Source organism: Protomyctophum bolini (assembly GCF_963924005.1).
Source record: "Protomyctophum bolini genome assembly, chromosome: 15".
NCBI classification, from domain to species: Eukaryota; Metazoa; Chordata; class Actinopteri; order Myctophiformes; family Myctophidae; genus Protomyctophum; species Protomyctophum bolini.
This window is the reverse complement of record NC_137876.1, coordinates 30,806,962-30,826,059: the sequence shown is the minus strand read 5'-3', so window position 1 is coordinate 30,826,059 and position 19,098 is coordinate 30,806,962. Positions and strand designations below refer to the sequence as shown.

The 19,098-nt window shown below is 42.0% G+C and overlaps 1 protein-coding gene across 13 annotated transcripts in view; it reads left to right on the top strand.

Annotated features, from left to right (window-relative positions):
- pacs2 (phosphofurin acidic cluster sorting protein 2) overlaps nucleotides 1–19,098 on the top strand; it is a 72,646-nt gene that overhangs the window by 2,691 nt on the left and 50,857 nt on the right. For 8 of the 13 annotated variants that reach the window (XM_080784621.1, XM_080784622.1, XM_080784627.1 and 5 more), the window contains exon 2: nucleotides 15,538–15,567. The exons of the other annotated variants lie outside the window; for them this stretch is intronic. In XM_080784621.1, the coding sequence (XP_080640747.1) occupies nucleotides 15,538–15,567 (30 nt within the window). The remainder of the gene's footprint in view (nucleotides 1–15,537; nucleotides 15,568–19,098) is intronic. 13 annotated transcript variants of the gene reach the window in all.

Genomic DNA, 19,098 nt, shown 5'->3' with positions numbered 1-19,098 from the left:
CTGTTGCGCTGCGCAGCCTTTAGACACACACACAACACCCCGAACGCCCAGGCGTGTTTAGGACCATTAAATCAGGGCCCAGCGATTAATCTCCGTCCTGAGCGCTGAGCGTTACTATTTGATAGGACGGAGACCTCCGTTTATGCCGATCAGGGTGATGATTTTGGGTGTTACAGTACAGTACAGTACAGTAGAGGGACCCCCACACGGTAACGCTGTCATTTCTCGACCATTTCGGACGTGGGCGGCCAAACTGGGCCAGAGATTGGGGGCCTTGATAACCGCAATGTCCCTTGGCACAAGAAGCATGCATCATGTCTTATGTTAAACTAATTAGTATATCACCAGGAAATGGCTCATGACCAGACAGTAAAGCAGGAAGAGGACATTGTAATATTCTATATTATGTTATTACGGTAGATACTATATACAGGTATTGATCCTCAGGGTCAGTCACAGTACAGCTTCCCCTAGAACTGGTAAGGTCTGTGTCTTTCTCAAGGACACCAGAACAGTACACATGTGGGGTCACAAGATCAGTAGAACAGTGCACCTATGGTATGTGAGGTCATGGCGAGACAAACTTCAACATCCAAAGCACTTTACAATGTACATTATATTCACTCATACATACACATACACCGATGGAGGAGGAAAGCGTACATCTATTCTATGTCCGAGCATAGACATGGTAACGCCCCACCTGCCTCTGATTGGCCTACCGACACTGCCCGCTGTCCTCCGTGACACAAGGTTACTCCATGGTGGGAAGTACAAGAGAATGACAGCTTGGCACGCCACGCACGACAGTAACTTGTAACTTGAATTTTTGTAGAAGAGGCAAACTATTGTTTGTGCCGTTTGTTTTGATTGAATAATTGATTGAACACGTACGTATGTACTATGATTAGATTTGGCCAACGGTATAAACAAGTTTGCCTTTTCTACAAAAATAAAACGTACTGCCGCTCGTGCCAATTGCTGTCATTCTCTTGTATTATATCGTACTTGTATTATTTATTTATTTCCCACCACAGTGTTACCTCGCGGCAGACTATCCAGCATGTATCTTCCACCTCGGAGGAAACTCTGGTAAGGCCCCCCCCCCCTCCTTCTTTATACTCTAAAAGAGGGGGGGGGGTAGGCCAATCAGAGGCAGGCAGGGCCTTGCCATGTCTATGCTCGGACGTAGAAAAGATATACGCAGGAGGAAACCATGAAAGGCACCAACCTTCTCATTGGGACAATTTGGGAGCAGTTATGCGTTCAATGTCTTGCTCAAGGACACAGACGGGGGGACTTTGTAGTTTGTAGCTTAGTGGCTAGAGAGGTCAACTGATAATAGGAAGGTCACCGGTCGTGACGTCCCCCCCGTTCTGTGTCCCAGGGCAAGACCCTTCCCTAACTGCAGTGTAAATAGCAGTATTATGTGAACTAGGCTATAGCAATAGTCCATAGCTGGGATTCTGGGAACATGTGGGTCTTTTAAAATACTGCTCAAACACCTTCTGGAATATGAGTCCTGCAGGGTGAGAGTGAAGTCATGGTTCTCTCGGTCGAGCGCACCAACCTCTGTAGGACTTGCTGGTCCCAGGAGGGAGCTATTCCTGTATCAAACGGTGGTCCCTGTCAGTATGCTGAGTTCAGGATCTTCTGTTAGACTTTGAATGTCCTCCGTTATATTCGAAGTTTGCTATACAATAGGTGATTCTTTTTCAAATGGACATTTGAGAGGTAGCATTTTTAATTGAAAGTGTTTGAAGCCCCAGCCCTGACCACTATGGGGTACCTGGTTCCTTGCTGACATAGGGTTACATACCACTGGAGTCCTGTGTCTCCCCCTCTCTGGTCTGACTCTGGTCATGTTCAGACTTAATTCTCAAATTGACGCATCACTGTTTTTGTATATATATATATTTTAAACAGTATAAGTGAAGATAAGCAAGGGGGGGAGCTTAATGCCTATGTGGTGTCTCACCCCCTCCATTAGTGTTATTGAGATGTAAGAAAGCTGAAAGGGAAACTGAGAGAAAGTTCTGGCAGAATTCAGCTATATGCCAACAGAGACAAGTGACTCTGGGGTCAAGGAACTTAAACACCAGGTTGCTGTTTGGAGAAAACAAAAATGAACCTGCCTGTGAACTCACACTTAGAGCCACACTTAACTTGTCCCTGCTATTCTGGAACACAATCCTTTGTTGCCAAAATGTGAATTTAGAGGTCCGTGCTGTAGGATAAACAGCAGTACCCTATCCTCATCTATTCTTAGGATCTGCCTGGCATAGTTGCATCACTACTGCTATGCTCTGTCTTTGCTGTAATGCCAGTCAAATCATTGGAGAACAGGGATATTCAAATAGAGCCAAGTTGTTTGTATACTTTCTAGTATAATCATACCTGACGATCATGGTTGTTGTTGTTGTTGTTTTTTGTGTGTGTGTGTGTGTGTGTGTGGGGGGGGGGGGGGGGGGGGGGGGGGGTCATGGCACTCCGGCTCACTACATTATTTCCAAAACTTTACTTTTCTCAACATTTCCTCATGTTTTCATATAACCAAGGCCTAGCTATAGGAGTGCTGCTATTAGGCAAGGCCTGGCCTAGCTATAGGAGTGCTGCCTCTGCACTGATCTCATGTTTCTATTAGGCATGTCCTGGCCTAGCTATAGGAGTGCTGCCTCTGCACTGATCTCTATTAGGCAAGGCCTGGTCTAGCCTTGTCTGGCCTAAACAGGCTGTAAACAAGTTCTTGAGCTTAGTCCAGTTACCCTGGGTAAACATGGTAACTTTGCTTTGCCTGGCCTAGCTATAGGAGTGCTGCCTCTGCACTGATCTCATGTTTCCCAGAGTCACCTCAGGCCATAAGCAGCTCTGAACCTGCGGCGGTATTCAATAATCACGTATCGCAGGTAAAAGAAAAAGCATAAATCAGCGATCTTTGGATGGTGGAAGGATTATAATTGCCAGTGGCCTATAGCTGCACAGTGCACACCAAAGTGTGTTATTTGTCATACATACTTTATCAACAAGCATGAATGGAGAGTAGACATTGGCTGCCTGATTTATGCTTCTTCGTACAGCAGTCACGTGCCGAAAATGGTCTACAAGCTCACAACGTGTGTCAGTGCGACCCATGGTGAGCCTGACCTGTAGATCTGCTATTTGTAACGAGATCCATGAGTGGGTGTTTATAACGTCCAAGAGTCACACTTGTGTTGTGTCCTCCAAGACAATCATTGTCTCGGGCCCTACACGTGCACAAAATCAATTATAGTGGCAACATTACCACCTGAGCTTCTCTTTTAAATCCAAGGAGTGAGTGAGTGAGTGAGTGTGTGTGTGTGTGTGTGTGTGTGTGTGTGTGTGTGTGTGTGTGTGTGTGTGTGTGTGTGTGTGTGTGTGTGTGTGTGTGTGTGTGTGTGTGTGTGTGTGTGTGTGTGTGTGTGTGTGTGTGTGTGTGTGTGTGTGTGTGTGTGTGTGTGTGCGCGTGCACGCACGCACGCACGCACGCACACACGCACGCTCGCTCATCTTGGGTATTTCTGAAGTGGGCATCAATTGGATTTCTGTGGCGTGGCATACAGAACAGAAGCAGAGAACCAGTAGGCACTGCGAGGGCTAAGTGCTGTCAGAGATGGGGGGGGGGGGGGGGGGGGGTATAGGTTCGTGAGACAGAGCAGGGATTGAGTGGGCCCTCAAGTAACAGCTGGACCCAGTAGGCTGTCATATTTGGACCTGTTGGAGGCTGAGAGTGCTGAGATGTCGCTTTGAGTCTCAGAGAAAACACTCGTCCTTTTGTCCCCCGTGCTGCTTAGGATGCTCACACTGCGAGAATTTTGAGTAGGCCGTCCGGGAGGCAGTTAATGGCTCACATTGTTTTATGTTCCCTGTGTTGGCCGTGTTGTCTCTGCATGCTGTGCGTGTTCTCTACTAACACTATCTTTTTACGACCTCTAGCTATTGGCCTGTTTCATTTATTTTCACTCTTTCAGGCCAGGCCCAGTGTTCTCTTAAGCAAGTCATTGTCAAGTGATTATGGTGTTATTCTTGTAGTCTCTGTGATGTTCTTCTCAATAATAATAATTGTGTCCCTTGCCTTTTGTACCTGGAAAGACAAGCAAAATAGGGCCCTAAGTGTCTTGCTCAGGGACATATAGATTGGGCAAGCCGAGTCAGCCTGCTTTGTGACCCTCATTTTCATCCATGCGACTATTGCTCCATGTTTTTCCAAGGGAGCCATTAATCAATTGAATCGCCCTGTCATGTTATATATGAATGTTATGTCCGAAGGCTACATCATACTAGCAGACAATTTACCAAAAGGAAATGCATGTATTTAGTTTAGTCTGACCAAAAGCAGGGAAAAAACATGTCTCTGCATCGCCATTCCGACTCGCCGCAATACTAAGTCTGTCCCTAACTGCACGCAGAAGCCACGTATACGGCATGGCGGTGCGTCGGAATGCCACTCTGTCCCCATGTCCCAGCACGGAAATATCAAAAGGAGAGGCATGGATCTCTCCCCACCCTCAGCAAATCGAACACACACACACACACACACACACACACACACACACACACACACCCTGCTGATACAGCGGGTCCTAGAGGGCGGGCAGGGCAGGACAGGAGAGGAGAGGAGAGAACATCTGTCCTCTCTACCTCCCTGACTGTCATCCCATCTGAGTTGCTTTGTGTCTCTGCAGGCTGGTCACCTTTTTTGTGTTGCTCCCAGATGATGTTCTTTCCTCTCATGCATCATCATGCCTGACTCATCACTTAGGGTTTTCCTCCTTTACAGTATACCCGTTGTCAGTACACCTTGAGTTCCAATAACATTATCTGTAATTATGTCTGTTATACTGTTTTATTGCTTCATTGAGTTCATTCAGTTGAATTTGTAATGTATTTTGTAATGGAGCAACATAAACAGATGGAAAAGAGTCATCTCATTAGATTATACTGCACATGATCAGTAACAAAGCTATGCATGTGATGGCAAACCTGAAGGCAGGAGGGTAACATTCCACTTTCTTAATGTTGAAAATTGTTCACTCAGAAGGTTAATGTTTATGCTAATGATGCTGGCCCCCCTGTACGTACAGTATGCCACGTACAGGGGGTAAGGCTGCATGACGGGAAGTCTACTCAAAAGTCAAGGCTTGTTCATCAAATTATGACGTCTGGCAGATAACGTATTACTGATAAAAATAAGCCCAGAAAAACATAACCTGATTCAACCCTGTCTGGTGTGCTACTTTGCCTTGGTAGAGACTAATGCTGACAAATCAATATGCTGACAAATCAATATGGCCTTGAACCAGCAGAGAAACAATTAATCTTCACTGTGTTTTTGAGAGTTGTTGGAAAACCTCTGGTGGAAAGAAACATGTGGGTAAGATACTAAACTTTTAGCCGTGACCCAAAGTGAGAGCTGGTTAGAGCTTATCATGGATTACATTCTTATTTTTCTGTAGGCCTCAGGGTTTTGTAAATCCCCAAATTACTTGGATACTTTCACTATTCTACTAGTCAAGGAGAAATATAGAAACCAAAAGTACCCCAGTTCAATTATTGGTTTCCTGCCATGTCGCTGGTAGAGTAAAAGTAACTAAAGAAAACAACACTATTTAGCTCATGGTAATTCCCTACACTGGTTCAATACTATTGTTTTCAGCAGGCGATGGCATCAGGTGCTTTGATGTACCTGATGAGAATGTAAATGTAAAGCACAGTAAAATGTTGTCTTCAGCACTTCTTTCTCTAAGGCTAAATAGACCTTTGGGCAATATGGAGAGCAGACTAAACACTAAATTCCATTGAACAGATTACTGCGGAAACTGACTAATGATAGAATAACTTTATCACAGGGTGGCCAAATGGTTGGAGTTGAATGACTTGAACAAATGAAAGCTGTAACTACTAGCCCAAATTGTGAAACTTAAGCTTTGTCCAGAATCTCATGAGATGAGCTCAAATGATTTGTATCTGTCATGCAATGCGGTTCTTTTATGGCCGTCAGCTACAATGAGTGACGTTTCTTAACTTTATTTTTAAATAGTGCAGACAGCTCACCTGGTGGGTGCATGTGCCACATGGGTTGGGCTGTGCTGTGGTTCTTCCCACAGCTGGCCTAGCAGGGCTCTTTGCTGCATGTACTCCCCTCCTGTCTTTCCTCTCTCTAAAAAACAACTTTCTGTTCTGACAATACATATACGGTACTACTGGTACGCACACACACACACACACACACACACACACACACACACACACACACACACACACACACACACACCACTGCCAATGCGACTGATATGCTCATATGTGGAGATCTGTGTCTTTTCACTATATTTGAAATAAGTATTTTTCCTTTGTAGTGGAGTCAAAAGTCAAAAATATAAATACTTGAGTAAAGTAAAGCTACTCCAAAAATGTACTACACTACAGTACTCACTCAGTACATCATACTCAGTTACTGTCATACTTTCCAACACTGGTTGTGCACCAGTTAACAATCAGCTTAACCACTGCAAGCAGTTAAGGATTATCCTGGTTCAAATGGAGGGACATCACTGTTTGCTCTTTATCAAGATTAAAACCTTGGTTATTTTTAGGCTTGTGCTTTTTTAATGAACAAAATGGCCTGGTTTAGGCTAAAAGTGTCTAACACTAAGTTTTACAGTGACAAATTCAACTTTAAAGGCAGGGCAATGATGGGAATGTTAACAATGTGAGAAAGAAAAAAACAGTACAGTACTTAAATTATAAATTATAAACTATATATATAATTTCATAAATGTTGGAAATTGGTGTTTGAACAGCTAGATCTGCTCCACCCCAATGTTCAATAATCATGCAGTTGAGCAGTTTCGTGATGTCAGGAATGTAAAAAGCCCAATCAACTCACTCCAACTCTGTATAAACAAATACATACTTATTCAGTAAGTAGTACCTATCTTTAAACTGAACCTGTATAGTAGCATTATAGTCTAAACAAATTGATATAGCTGTTTTACATGCATAATTTATTAAATGTATTCATCACAAATCCCAATTTTGCAAATAGATTAATTCCATTTGCAACAAAAACAGCATTAAGACTGTGTCATCCGGCTTTGGCAGTAGGAGAGAGATGGCCTTATTTCCAAATGACTGATAGCTCCATGATTATGGGTATCTATCTAAGGCCTGTTTTCTTTGCTGTCTGGTAGTCTAATCTCCGGGAGTTTATTCAGTAATGCAGAAAATGAGGTTAGAAGCCGGTGGAGAGATGTGTCAACATGTGGGCCAGATGTAGATGAGATTATATTGAAGACGGTGTGTGAACAGTTCAGGCTTAGAATAGTCCCAAAAAAAGCTCAGCGCAAACCAAGCTGCCCCATCATTTCTATCGTCATCTGTCTTTGAGTCATGTTTAGTGGCGGTGCGTCCCAATTTGTTTCTGCAGACTGCTGCTAAGTTTCTGTCTTTCTTTTTCTATTTGGCAAGGTAGTGAAATATTTGTAGTGTTTGGTATACTCAGCTGCTGCTGTGTTCCATAGCATTGGAATGAAAGGGTGTGTGTGTGTGTGTGTGTGTGTGTGTGTGTGTGTGTGTGTGTGTGTGTGTGTGTGTGTGTGTGTGTGTGTGTGTGTGTGTGTGTGTGTGTGTGTGTGTGTGTGTGTGTGTGTGTGTGTGTGTGTGTGTGTGTGTGTGTGTGTGTGTGTGTGTGTGTGTGTGTGTGTGTGTGTCTGTCTCTTGCCACTTCTGTCATCATATATCATCATAATTCATGGGAAGCTTGTACAAAAGAATTTCACTCCACTCCTTTTGTACCTCTGTGTAAACTTGTGATATGAATGTCAAGTTGAAGATGTGGTATCTCAGTAATGAGTTGAAAGCCACGTTTTCCTTCAAACCTTGCAATTCCTATTCTGCATTTCCTCAAATGACATATTTCCTATTTTCCTTTAACGTTTTCTAAACAGTAGATGTTACTTGCAGCAAGACTCCACAGGCTAGACAAGGACCCTGTCTGCTGCAGCAAACAGTGTGTGAGGGAGAAGAGGGAGTTGTTGTTTCAGATCTATCTCACAAAGGCTTTAAAAACTTTTTGCTGCTAGAGGACGATAAATGTAGGTCAAGTTCCTTAGAAAAGTTGCATGCCAAGCATAGCTTAAGGAAGGTTTTAAACATGTTGTAGTGATTGGGAGAGCCGCTGCACCACCACTGGCATTTTCTTGGGTGGGGTTGGGGATGGAGGGCTCACATGACCGTTTCCGTGTTCCCATCACGCATGAGATGCCAGGACAGATGGACATTGTGGCTAAATCCTGTGGTTGGCACTGATGATGGCAGAAATGAGCAGCTATTACCTTGACCAGTCAGAAATAAGCATTGCTTTACAAGCCTGTAAACATAACCTTTCTGGCCTCCCAGATGCTGAGCAAGCTGAAATAGTATGTCCAGGCTAATCTTCCGGAATACCGATGCTGACTGAAGTTATTTATGGGTTCAAAGTTGTGGTGTAGTTGGCATCTCCCTTAGAGATAGGGTGAGAAGTTCAGTCATGTGAGAGAGACTTGGAGATCGCTGCTTCTTCGCTTGGAAAGGAGCCAGATTAGGTGGTTCAGGCATCTGGTTAGGATGCCTCTCGAGCGTTTCACTAGGGAGGTCCTCAATGCTCGTCCCACTGGGTGGGAGGAGACCCCCAGGCAGACCAACGTTCAGATGGAGGGATTATATCTCTAAACCGGCCCTGGAGGCTGGAGCGCCTCGGGATCCCCCAGGAGGAAGTTAACCAATGTTGCTCTGGAGAGGGTAGTCTGGAGCTCTCTGGTGGAGCTGTTGCTCCCACGCCACGACCCGACTACGGATAAGCGGTTGAAGATGGATGGATGGAAGGGGATATTTTGCATCTGTATAGTGTCCACTGTCAGCCAACATCATTTGTAAACCTATTGTAGCAGGCAGCGGATATTAAAAGCTTCTGTTACAGTTTGGAGATGGAACAGGCGCGTTGTTTACCCGTTGGCTAGGTTATGCCCATAATGGTACAACAAGTAAATGTAGACTCGAACATCCCGTGCTTGTGGTTATGGTTAGGTTAGGGTTTGAGGTAGGTTGTCGATCTAATGACTGTCGGACCAATAATAGTGTCAGAAATAAAGCCTGTACCCCTATAACCATGGAAATGCATAATATACTGATAATTCTCTATCACACACACACACACACACACACACACACACACACACACACACACACACACACACACACACAGTCACACACACACACACACTGGGCTCCTTTTTTGTAGTAGTGCTACAAAAGGGTGACATGTCATAGATAGGCTATAGAGAGCGTCGCAGTCCCACCCGATGATGACTGGCCCAGGAAATAATTCCTCATAAACTTTTTTAATAGTCATTTAAAAAAGTATTTATTAAAGACCTTTAAAGCCAACTCGGATCGTGACAAATCATGACAACAAACACAATATTTTGGGCCGAACAAATAATTACAAAGAAGAAAAACAACAAAAGAAGTTGTCATGATTTGTCACGATCCGAGTTGGCTTTGTCTGAGTCTTACAGGTCTTTAAATAAATACTTTTGAAATGCATGAAAAATGCACGGGGAACTAGAAAAAGTGCCCTTCTGGGCACATAACAGGTCTCCACCAAGAGGATAGGAGTGTGTGTGATGTTTGGCAAAATGTTTAGGAGTAATTTAAACATGTTTTTTGCAACAATTTTCTTCATTTTGTTGAGGAAATGCAGAGCCAGATCACTCGTAGCATCTCTGAGGATAGAATTCTGAATGAGCAGGACATTTGCAGCATTTTGTACGAAACGGGCCACTCCTGAAAACATTGGAAGGCAATCTTAGCCAATCTTTTTTGGATGAAATCTGTGCGACTAATATTAACAATGTGTTTTGCAGAAATCGGCCTCATGGTGGCGCTATAACTGGCAGATGTGGAGGGATGCAGGAAAAGTGTTTTTCCATGGCCTCTAGGGAGTGCGCATACAAAGTTGTACACAGATTGATGCAGTTATAGGTAAAAACAGGAATTGCCCTCTTATAGCACCACCCCGTGAGGCTAGGCCGTCCTCGGCCTAGTGGAAATGTGCATGCATAATTTCACGGAAATTGCACACTGTTTGTGATTTGTGGCATTTTGTTCGAAACGGACCAATCATGTGAGCATTGGAAGCCAATCTTAGCCAATCAGGATGGAAGATGGGAAATGGTGCAGATGGAGTATACCGAATTGTGTGATGTATGGATAAAATGTGTATGACATGTGTTTATCCAAAATCGGCCTCATGGTGGCACTTTAACAGGCCATTTTGGAATATTTGGGGTAGAGGTTCGTTGTTGGCATCCAGGGAGTGTGTGTGCACAGTTTGGCATGGATCGGGCTGTGAACGGACGGAAGGACGGACACACACACACACACACACACACACACACACACAGACGGAGTGCATAACATACTGTCTCCCCATGCCTTCGGCCTGGTGGAGACAATTATTTCCTGTGCCAGTCGTCGTCAGTCGGGGCGGGACTGCGATGCTCTATTGGAGGCATTTATTACACCAACCCGGTGAATTTAATGTCACCCTTTGAAATAGTGTGGTCAGTGTTGTTTTTAATGGAGTTGGAAATCTAAATGGTGTGTGTGTGTGTGTGTGTGTGTGTGTGTGTGTGTGTGTGTGTGTGTGTGTGTGTGTGTGTGTGTGTGTGTGTGTGTGTGTGTGTGTGTGTGTGTGTGTGTGTGTGTGTGTGTGTGTGTGTGTGTGTGTGTGTGTGTGTGTGTGTGTGTAAATAGTAAAGTGTTTAGGTTTAGACTAGAGCAGTGGTTCCCAAACCTTTTTGGCCGTGCACCCCCTGTTACCTCCAGACCTAGCTGACGCACCCCCCAACATGGAAATATAAATTGCATAAGCTACTGTATATAGAGACAAATATTTCTTATTTATCCACATATATGCACATATATGAACCTGAATATGGCATAATATATGCAGCATAGGCTACATTTTGCATATACATACTTATGCAAAATACATAATATGTTAATATATTTAAAATAAAACAATAGCACCACCATTAGCCTTTTCACATTAGCTTTTTCACCCCCTTTTCACCCCCTAGAAGGCACTCACGCACCACAAGAGGTACATGCACCACAGTTTGGGAACCCCTGGACTCGCCACAGATTCTGTTATTTAATCCTGTCCATGCCTTCTTTCACGCTTGTCTGTGAATGTATGGGTGCCACATTCTCTTCATGAAAATCCCTGTTTATTGGCTTAATATTCAACTTGTGCAGCCAAGTTGCCAACAGAAGTTGAATTGGGTTACAGTATGTTTGGGTTACTAGGATATATTTTGAGTGTTGGGGGAACAAATTTGCCAGAGAAAGGCCAACAAAATGGAAATAATATCCCTTACCCTTGTGGTTAGTACACAGCATTGTTTTCAATGTGTTTCCATCGTGTAGTACCCATTTCTTATGTACCTGGGGGGTTTTCAACCGTAGCTTTAGGGTTGTTATGCGCTTATGTAAAATAGGCCTGATGGTATCCCTGTGTTTTGACAGCACAGGTAATGCACTGCAAAAATCTAGACTAGTAGGCAAGCAAGATGGGCCTAATTCATTTTTGAAGAATGGATTTTGGGCCAGTTCAGTTAATGTTATAACTCATATGTTATTTGAATGGAATGTTACATTCCAGAGTTGTTAAGATAATGAGCTACGTTTACTTTTTTTTTTTTGTAAAACCAAAATCTATGAATTACTTGGATGCTAGTAGGAACTGCAAATGAAAACCCTGTACTTCACAAGTCCTACTCAGTGGCTACCACACACACACTTATATCAGGTTAAAAATGACACATTGTATGTAAAGATTTCTAAAGTTGTATTGAAATTATTAATGATGCCATACATACTGTAATATAGTCAAAAAATGTATTTTCCTCTGCAAGACATATTGAAAGACCCTGTATGGCAGGGGCTACGCAAATTATTTTATCATCATTGCTTTTATCTGACAGTTGAATATTTCTGTCAGGGCTGCACTAATCAATTATGTTCTTAGCAATTATTCTATCAATTACTGTTTTTATTAATCAGATGATGAAAAAGCAGGGTTCTTATTCTTTCAGAAAATGAATTGCCATAATTCTATTGCCATAATTCTATTGTATAATTTGTTTTGCAACAGTGTAACATAAAAATATCAAAAATAGCCAATCAATAAGCTCACAACGGAGGCTATTTATGTTATTTATAATTGATTCTTTTGATTTGTTCGATTAATTATTGCACCTATCATTTCTTTGTTAGCTTGCACAGGATGATGCACACCCAGCGGGCTGGATGTATGACATCATGGGTGGAGAGAAGCGTGAGAGTGGCGTGCTGCAGAGCCCTGCATAAAGCTCTCATTTGTATTCTCCGTTCTGCTCCCTCCCTCCCCGGGGGGCTCGGGAGAGGGCATGGATCATTTTGTGTTCCTTACTGAAATAGATTCCGCTCCCGTACTTTGGCTGTTGAAACATAAAGGAGACTGAGTTGGCCCGCTGCTACAGTGTTTTTTTAGGAGAGCCTCCGTTTCACATGGGCTGTTTAAACTCCACACACTCAAGAGTGTCGATTTATAATACCCAACCCCACCCCCTAGATTCTTTCAGCTTCCCAGACTTGAATGATTGTATAACATGCACTCGCTCTTTCTCTTTACTCTCTGTCAAATTCACATGACATACAAATTACTATGACACACACACACACACACACACACACACACACACACACACACACACACACACACACACACACACACACACACACCAGACAAAGTTACCCTAGTGACAGAATTCATTACTATGTCCTGCATTTTTTATGGATTACATTTATTATGTATAATAAGATTTTCTCTTTTTAGTGAATGTAGCCCTATGCCTTACAGGATCTCACTCACTCACTGATAACACTACTACGACTGTCAGTCTGTTACTCACTCTCCTGTCTTTTTCTCATATGTCTCTCTCTACCTTCCTTTCTTCCACCCTCTACCACTCTATTTTCGTCTCTCCTTATTTCTCTCTTTCTGTCTGCCCTCCTCTCTGTCTCTCTTTTTCTCTTCACTCTCTCATCAACTGTGTAAACCTATAAGGTCTTCCTTGTCATGGGAAATAAGTTGCAATATTTGATTATAAAGCTCATACTCACTCTGTAGATGGGAATTCTGTAACTTCTAATTGTGTGCCAGGCATTGCAGACAACTCACTCTAACACACACACACACACACACACACACACACACACACACACACACACACACACACACACACACACACACACACACACACATTATTGTTCAAGTTATTGTGTTACTTTGGCTTGTTTATCTACTAAAAGATTCAATCTTTTAAACTTGAAGGAGCATAAACCAGTCTTCTTCTCTGGGGATTCTTGGCTGGAGGAATACTTGCTGAACCTGGAACGGGCAGCCTGCCTGTTAAAATACATTTGATGGACCTGGACCTGGATTGCTGTTGGGACACTGTATGCAAGTCACTTGTTTGATCATGTAGTAAAGAGTAACTGGTTACATTTGCCCGACCTGCTCAGAGTCAGGTTTTGGGTGTCATGCCTGGCATTACCCCCCAACACATGCACACACACACACACACACACACACACACACACACACACACACACACACACACACACACACACACACACACACACACACACAGCTTAAAGTCAATGAGAAAGGTCAGAGTAAATGCCATCAAAATGTTGAATTGGATGGATTGGCTTCACTCCTGCCAAAAGAGAGGTTGGTGAGTTTGTTTTTAAATTCAAACTATTTATTAGCTCTTTTATCTTCTACTTTGTTATTCCCTTTGATTTTGGTCCAGTCACCCATCATTTTCATCTTCCTGCTGAATGCAAAATTGCCCATCAGCCAACATTTGGGAAAATATACAGTATGCATTTCTGTTCAGTGTTCACAGAAGTACTGTGTTTTGCACTTCAATAGTGCCCCTTCAATAACTCCAATTTCCCACTCCATGGGGCTTTGATTAAAGGATGATCTTCTGATTTTTCTCTCTATTGTACTTCAGTGGGATTCGATTCAGCTACCTTTTTGTGTTGGCACTTGGCAGAAAGCTGGCTGACTGTGTGGACTTCTGTCAGACTTCAGTTTCAGTCTAAAGGGGGCAGCTGGTATTGTGTTCTATGTGACACATGGGGACAGTGCCTATTGATTGTTGTGTTTTTTTACTCCTGGGGAAGTGAGTTTACGTTTGTTCAGATTAGCTAATATAATTGTGACTGATCGATACTGCCAAATTTGTATTTATTATTTTAGTAAATTTAATGATGGACAAAATAGGGAATCATCTCTTCCTCCATCTCTTACTACACACCACTAGTGACCAACAGGAAGTGGGGCAAAGGTCAACGCTTCAGTGCCAAGAACGTAATCGTTTAAAATATTCCTGTGTCCCTTGGGACATTTATGGATAATAGAGAGGCACAAAATAATAAACTACTCTAAGTCCACGGCAGAAAAGCATCCTTCATTCCGACTAGCGGGCTGATTAACAGAGCGGTGTGGGGCAGACACACACGTTTACTTAACAAGCTTGGTCACCGCCGGCGCTTGGTCTTGGAGCTCAGACAGTGGCGGCGAGGGGAGGGTGCGCTTCAGACGTGCCCCAGACGCTGCTGTGTTGCCTAATGGCTCCCTCTATTAATAAAAGATATGAAGTCAATTATTGAGCCGTCAATGTGACGTATCGGGGTGGCTGCTGCTGCTACAGTGGCTGCTGGGAGGGAGGGGGGTGCTCTGTGATGAGGCTCTATCCTCAGGCTGTAGGTTCCAATCTCAAGAGGCCTGAAATGAACCATCTGATGACAGTCTGCCTCTCTTTGTCTCTTTCTCCTGTATTTTCTTTGTCTCTCTCTTTCTGTCTCTCTTGTTCAGTGTCTCTTTCTCTCGTTCTTTGCCCGTCTTCAATTCCCACTCATTTAGTTACAAATTACACCAGTAAAATAAGCCTAGTCTAAACCAATCAATCTACAATAAAAATTAAGGAGCATAAAATGACAGTATTACAAAGGATGCTACTACACATGTGAATGCACTTTCTTTCTTACTGACATAGATGCCGTTATTTTAATGTGTTTTGACAGTGACACTCCTGAAGTGGGGTGCTGCTCGGCACCCGTTTGCCTTTTGTGGGTATTCTAATTAAAAACCTGAAGTAGATTTGAGTTTATAAACTTTATGAATGGGACTATGTTATGTGAATTCAACTGAACTTTTGAACTTTGAACTGAATCATTGTATGTGAAGTATTGAATTTAATTACTTTGTTTTGAGTTGAAATAATTTACATTGTTGAATTGTGCATTTATTTATGGAACCAGGTAGGTTGCGGTAACCTTTATACAGTGACCTTTTGTAGGGGTTTTTGATTTGAATATTTATGGTTAAAAAAAAAACCCTACCATTTTCATTTTATGCAGTGCCTGGATACATATTGTGCATCAGATCAGGTAAGTGAAAGCTCTCATACTTGACTTATACTTGGTTGTGTGCTGGTGATTTAAAAGCTGTGGTGAGCTTGTAGTTTTTGGATATGTGACACTGGTGCGCAACTAAGTATAAATCAGGTTTCGGATTGGATGGTGTGTGGTGGTTGAAGTCGATGCTTGAATAAAACTCCCGTCTCTCATGCTTCCTCACACCAACCTGCACACACTGTAAAGTAACTAAGTGCACACTTTTGAGGTGTTTTTTTTGTACTTTACTGGAATATTTCCAATTTTCAATACTTCTACTAACTCCACTACATCTCAGAGGCAAGATATTGTACTTAACTTTCACTACACTACAATTATTTGAAATTTGAGTTATCCAAATCTACAAAGTAACTAGACTTTGTAGATTTGGATAATTTGAAAACATGCATTAACCACTTCAATTTACAATTTAGGCATTTAGCAGACGCTCTTAATCCAGAGCAACATCAGCCCTAGGCTATATACTGTACTTCGGATATATGAAAATAGTCTATCTGTATTAAGCTCTCCATTTTTATACATTTTGAAAATGTGTGAATTGGGACATTCTGTGTAATGAGTACTTTTACATTTTGTAGTATATTTTGATGCTATGCTAATACTTTTTACTTTTACTCAAGTATGTTTTGAACACCAAACTTGGTATGGATACCTTTACATAAGTAAAGAATGTGAGTACTTCCACTACTGGATTTAGTGGAGCTTTTCTCTCATCTAACCAGTTATGAAATATGATGGTGAAAGCAGCAGCGGACTCTCTCTCACTCTCTCTCACTCTCTCTCTATTAACCTTTTATTTAGTTTCACATCCCTGCATTTGAATTTGTTTTGATGACTCCATTAACCTTCTTCATTTTATTTGTGTTATTGCATATCATTTGGGGTGTTTTCTGTTTGTATGCTAATACTTTTGGGGTACTTTGTGATTTTGTTATTTCACATTCACAAAATATAATTATTTTGTCTTTTTGTGGTCTATAGTTTTGCAAAGATGTTCTCAAGTTCTGTCTAACAAACCCTCTGTCTAACACATAAACACGTCTCTGAGTTTCTCACACGCTCACATGCATGCATGCAGACACGCGCGCGCACACACACACACACACACACGTGTACATTTGCGCTGTTATCTCCTTAATTAAGGAATACCACAAGCTGTACTTTCTTCCATTTCCTTTGAAGATTTTGTTTTTCTGAAAGAGTAAGAGCAAAGGAGATAAGGACACAAGATACAGGGAGGAGAGAGAAAACAATTCATTAATTTATGATTTTATATAGCTATATTTTTGTAACTCAACATTGTAGCAGTAATGTAGCGCCATAATAAAAATTATGAAAAGCAACAGTAATAATATTTTTTTTAAAGCAAACTGTACATTAGTCATAGTACACTTTTGAGGTGCTTTAAGCTACTGTGTGCATGGTTCCTAACTCCTATTAGTATACTTTTAAATATTATCTATCTAAGTAGGAACCCTCAGCCTGTTTATTCTTTTCTACAACTGAGGCTGAAAGAGAGAGAGGATGAATTGGTTCCATATCTCTGGCCCTCTATAGCCTCTGGCTGTTCACCAGAAATGTAATGATCTACTGACACACATTTATTGAACAAATACTTTCTATGGCTGTCCGGCTGGAGTTTAGACTTTGCCTCCTGTTGTCTGTTTATTAGCCAGCACGAGAAAAAATGTTTATGTTTGAACTTAAGTAAGCTAAAAGTGTGTGTGTGTGTGTGTGTGTGTGTGTGTGTGTGTGTGTGTGTGTGTGTGTGTGTGTGTGTGTGTGTGTGTGTGTGTGTGTGTGTGTGTGTGCACGCGCGGTCTGTGTGTGTGCACGTGCGGTCTGTGTGTGTGTAGGATGTTCTGGGCATGCTGATATTTTAAGAATGTGTGAGTGCTCATTTTGTGTGCTCCTTATATTGTTTTAAGGTGCGTTTCTTAACATTTTTAAATTAAATTAATACCCGTATTCCCCGTTCTCTTTCCACTGTCACTACCAATAAAGACTTTATTATCTAATATCTAAAATAATAATAATATCACTTAAACTATAAAACATAAAACCACCGTTCCAGATTAAGCCGATCGATTTGACATATCATGTGTATGTGCTGCGAAAGAAAAACAAATCCCATCTTTAAGGGACTTTGTGTACACAAGGCCCCAAATGTACCTACTGTAAAAGGAAGAACCAAGAGTTGTCAGGGAATAATGATTAAAGGAAATGACTATAGCAAGTGGTGAAGTGCCGCTTTGCCTGGTTTACATTCATAGTATGTATTACATTTACATTACATGGCATTTTGTATTTGGATACGCATCTACTTGAGTTTTGCCTATAGGTGTGTGCATGTATGTATTATGTCCGAATATACAGTACTTACTTTCCTGTTTGTGTGCAACCACACAAGCAAATCACCATTTAACACTGAGACAGTAAAATAAAAAGATGCTCTTAAATTTAAATTGACACTCTCATGGTCCCACTTACATTGTTCTACGCACTTACAGTATCCCCAACTCCCAGTCTTAGTCCTATCATTCTTAGGGATGTGCCGATGAGACGTTTTGGCCGATATTCGATATAATTAATTGTTGTTATGGCCGATAACCGATATTAACGATACGATGATATGATCTCATTCTGCATTAAAAAATTATAATCTTTTTGTCCATTCTGAAAAATACATGTAACAGGGTATCTGCACTGCAGGCTTAGGCAAGTCAGATTTAACTTTAATACCTTATATTTAATATTGTGAGCTTGTAGATCTGTTCAAGCTGTTACTTTGGGCTTGTTTATCTATAATGACAATCGGACCGATTAATGAATCGCTCCGATTGATTAATACGACCGAGATGCAGATTAATAAAAAACAACTAGAATTGTCCGATACCAATGTGTTTGCCCATTAATCTCCCATAACTAGTCATTCTATATAATTCTATAAGCTGTTGGCTTATCCCCAGCCAGTGTACGTTTACGGCAGTTCAGAGGGTCCAGAGCTTCCTTATCCCCAGCCACTGTACGTATACGGCAGTTCAGAGGGTCCAGAGCTTCCTAATAGCAGCTCTGTCTCTTCAGGCGGAGAACATAGCGCCCTGTCATCTCGCTGCATGTCTCCTCAGTCAGCCGGTAAACCCCACACCTGAATATTGCATGAGCAGCCAAGTGTTTGGAAGGCTTACAGCACACGTCTGAATAATGGGAAGGTCCACAGGAGAATCGGTTAGATGGTTTGTGTGTATGTGTGTGATTATCCGTGTTGACTGAGGCGGCCAAAAATCCCTGGCCAGACATTGTTTGTGTAATAGTAGAGGTGTGCGCGTGAGAGCACACTTATAACACAGACATGCAAACCCATTGGATTTTAGCATGTCTGTCTGATATTTCAGGGCTAGAGCATGACATTAACACTACCAGGGTTCTGGTGTACATTTCATTGTCTTTCTCTACATCCTGTTTTAATACATTTATTTCATTTATTTTCCTCCCTTTCTATAG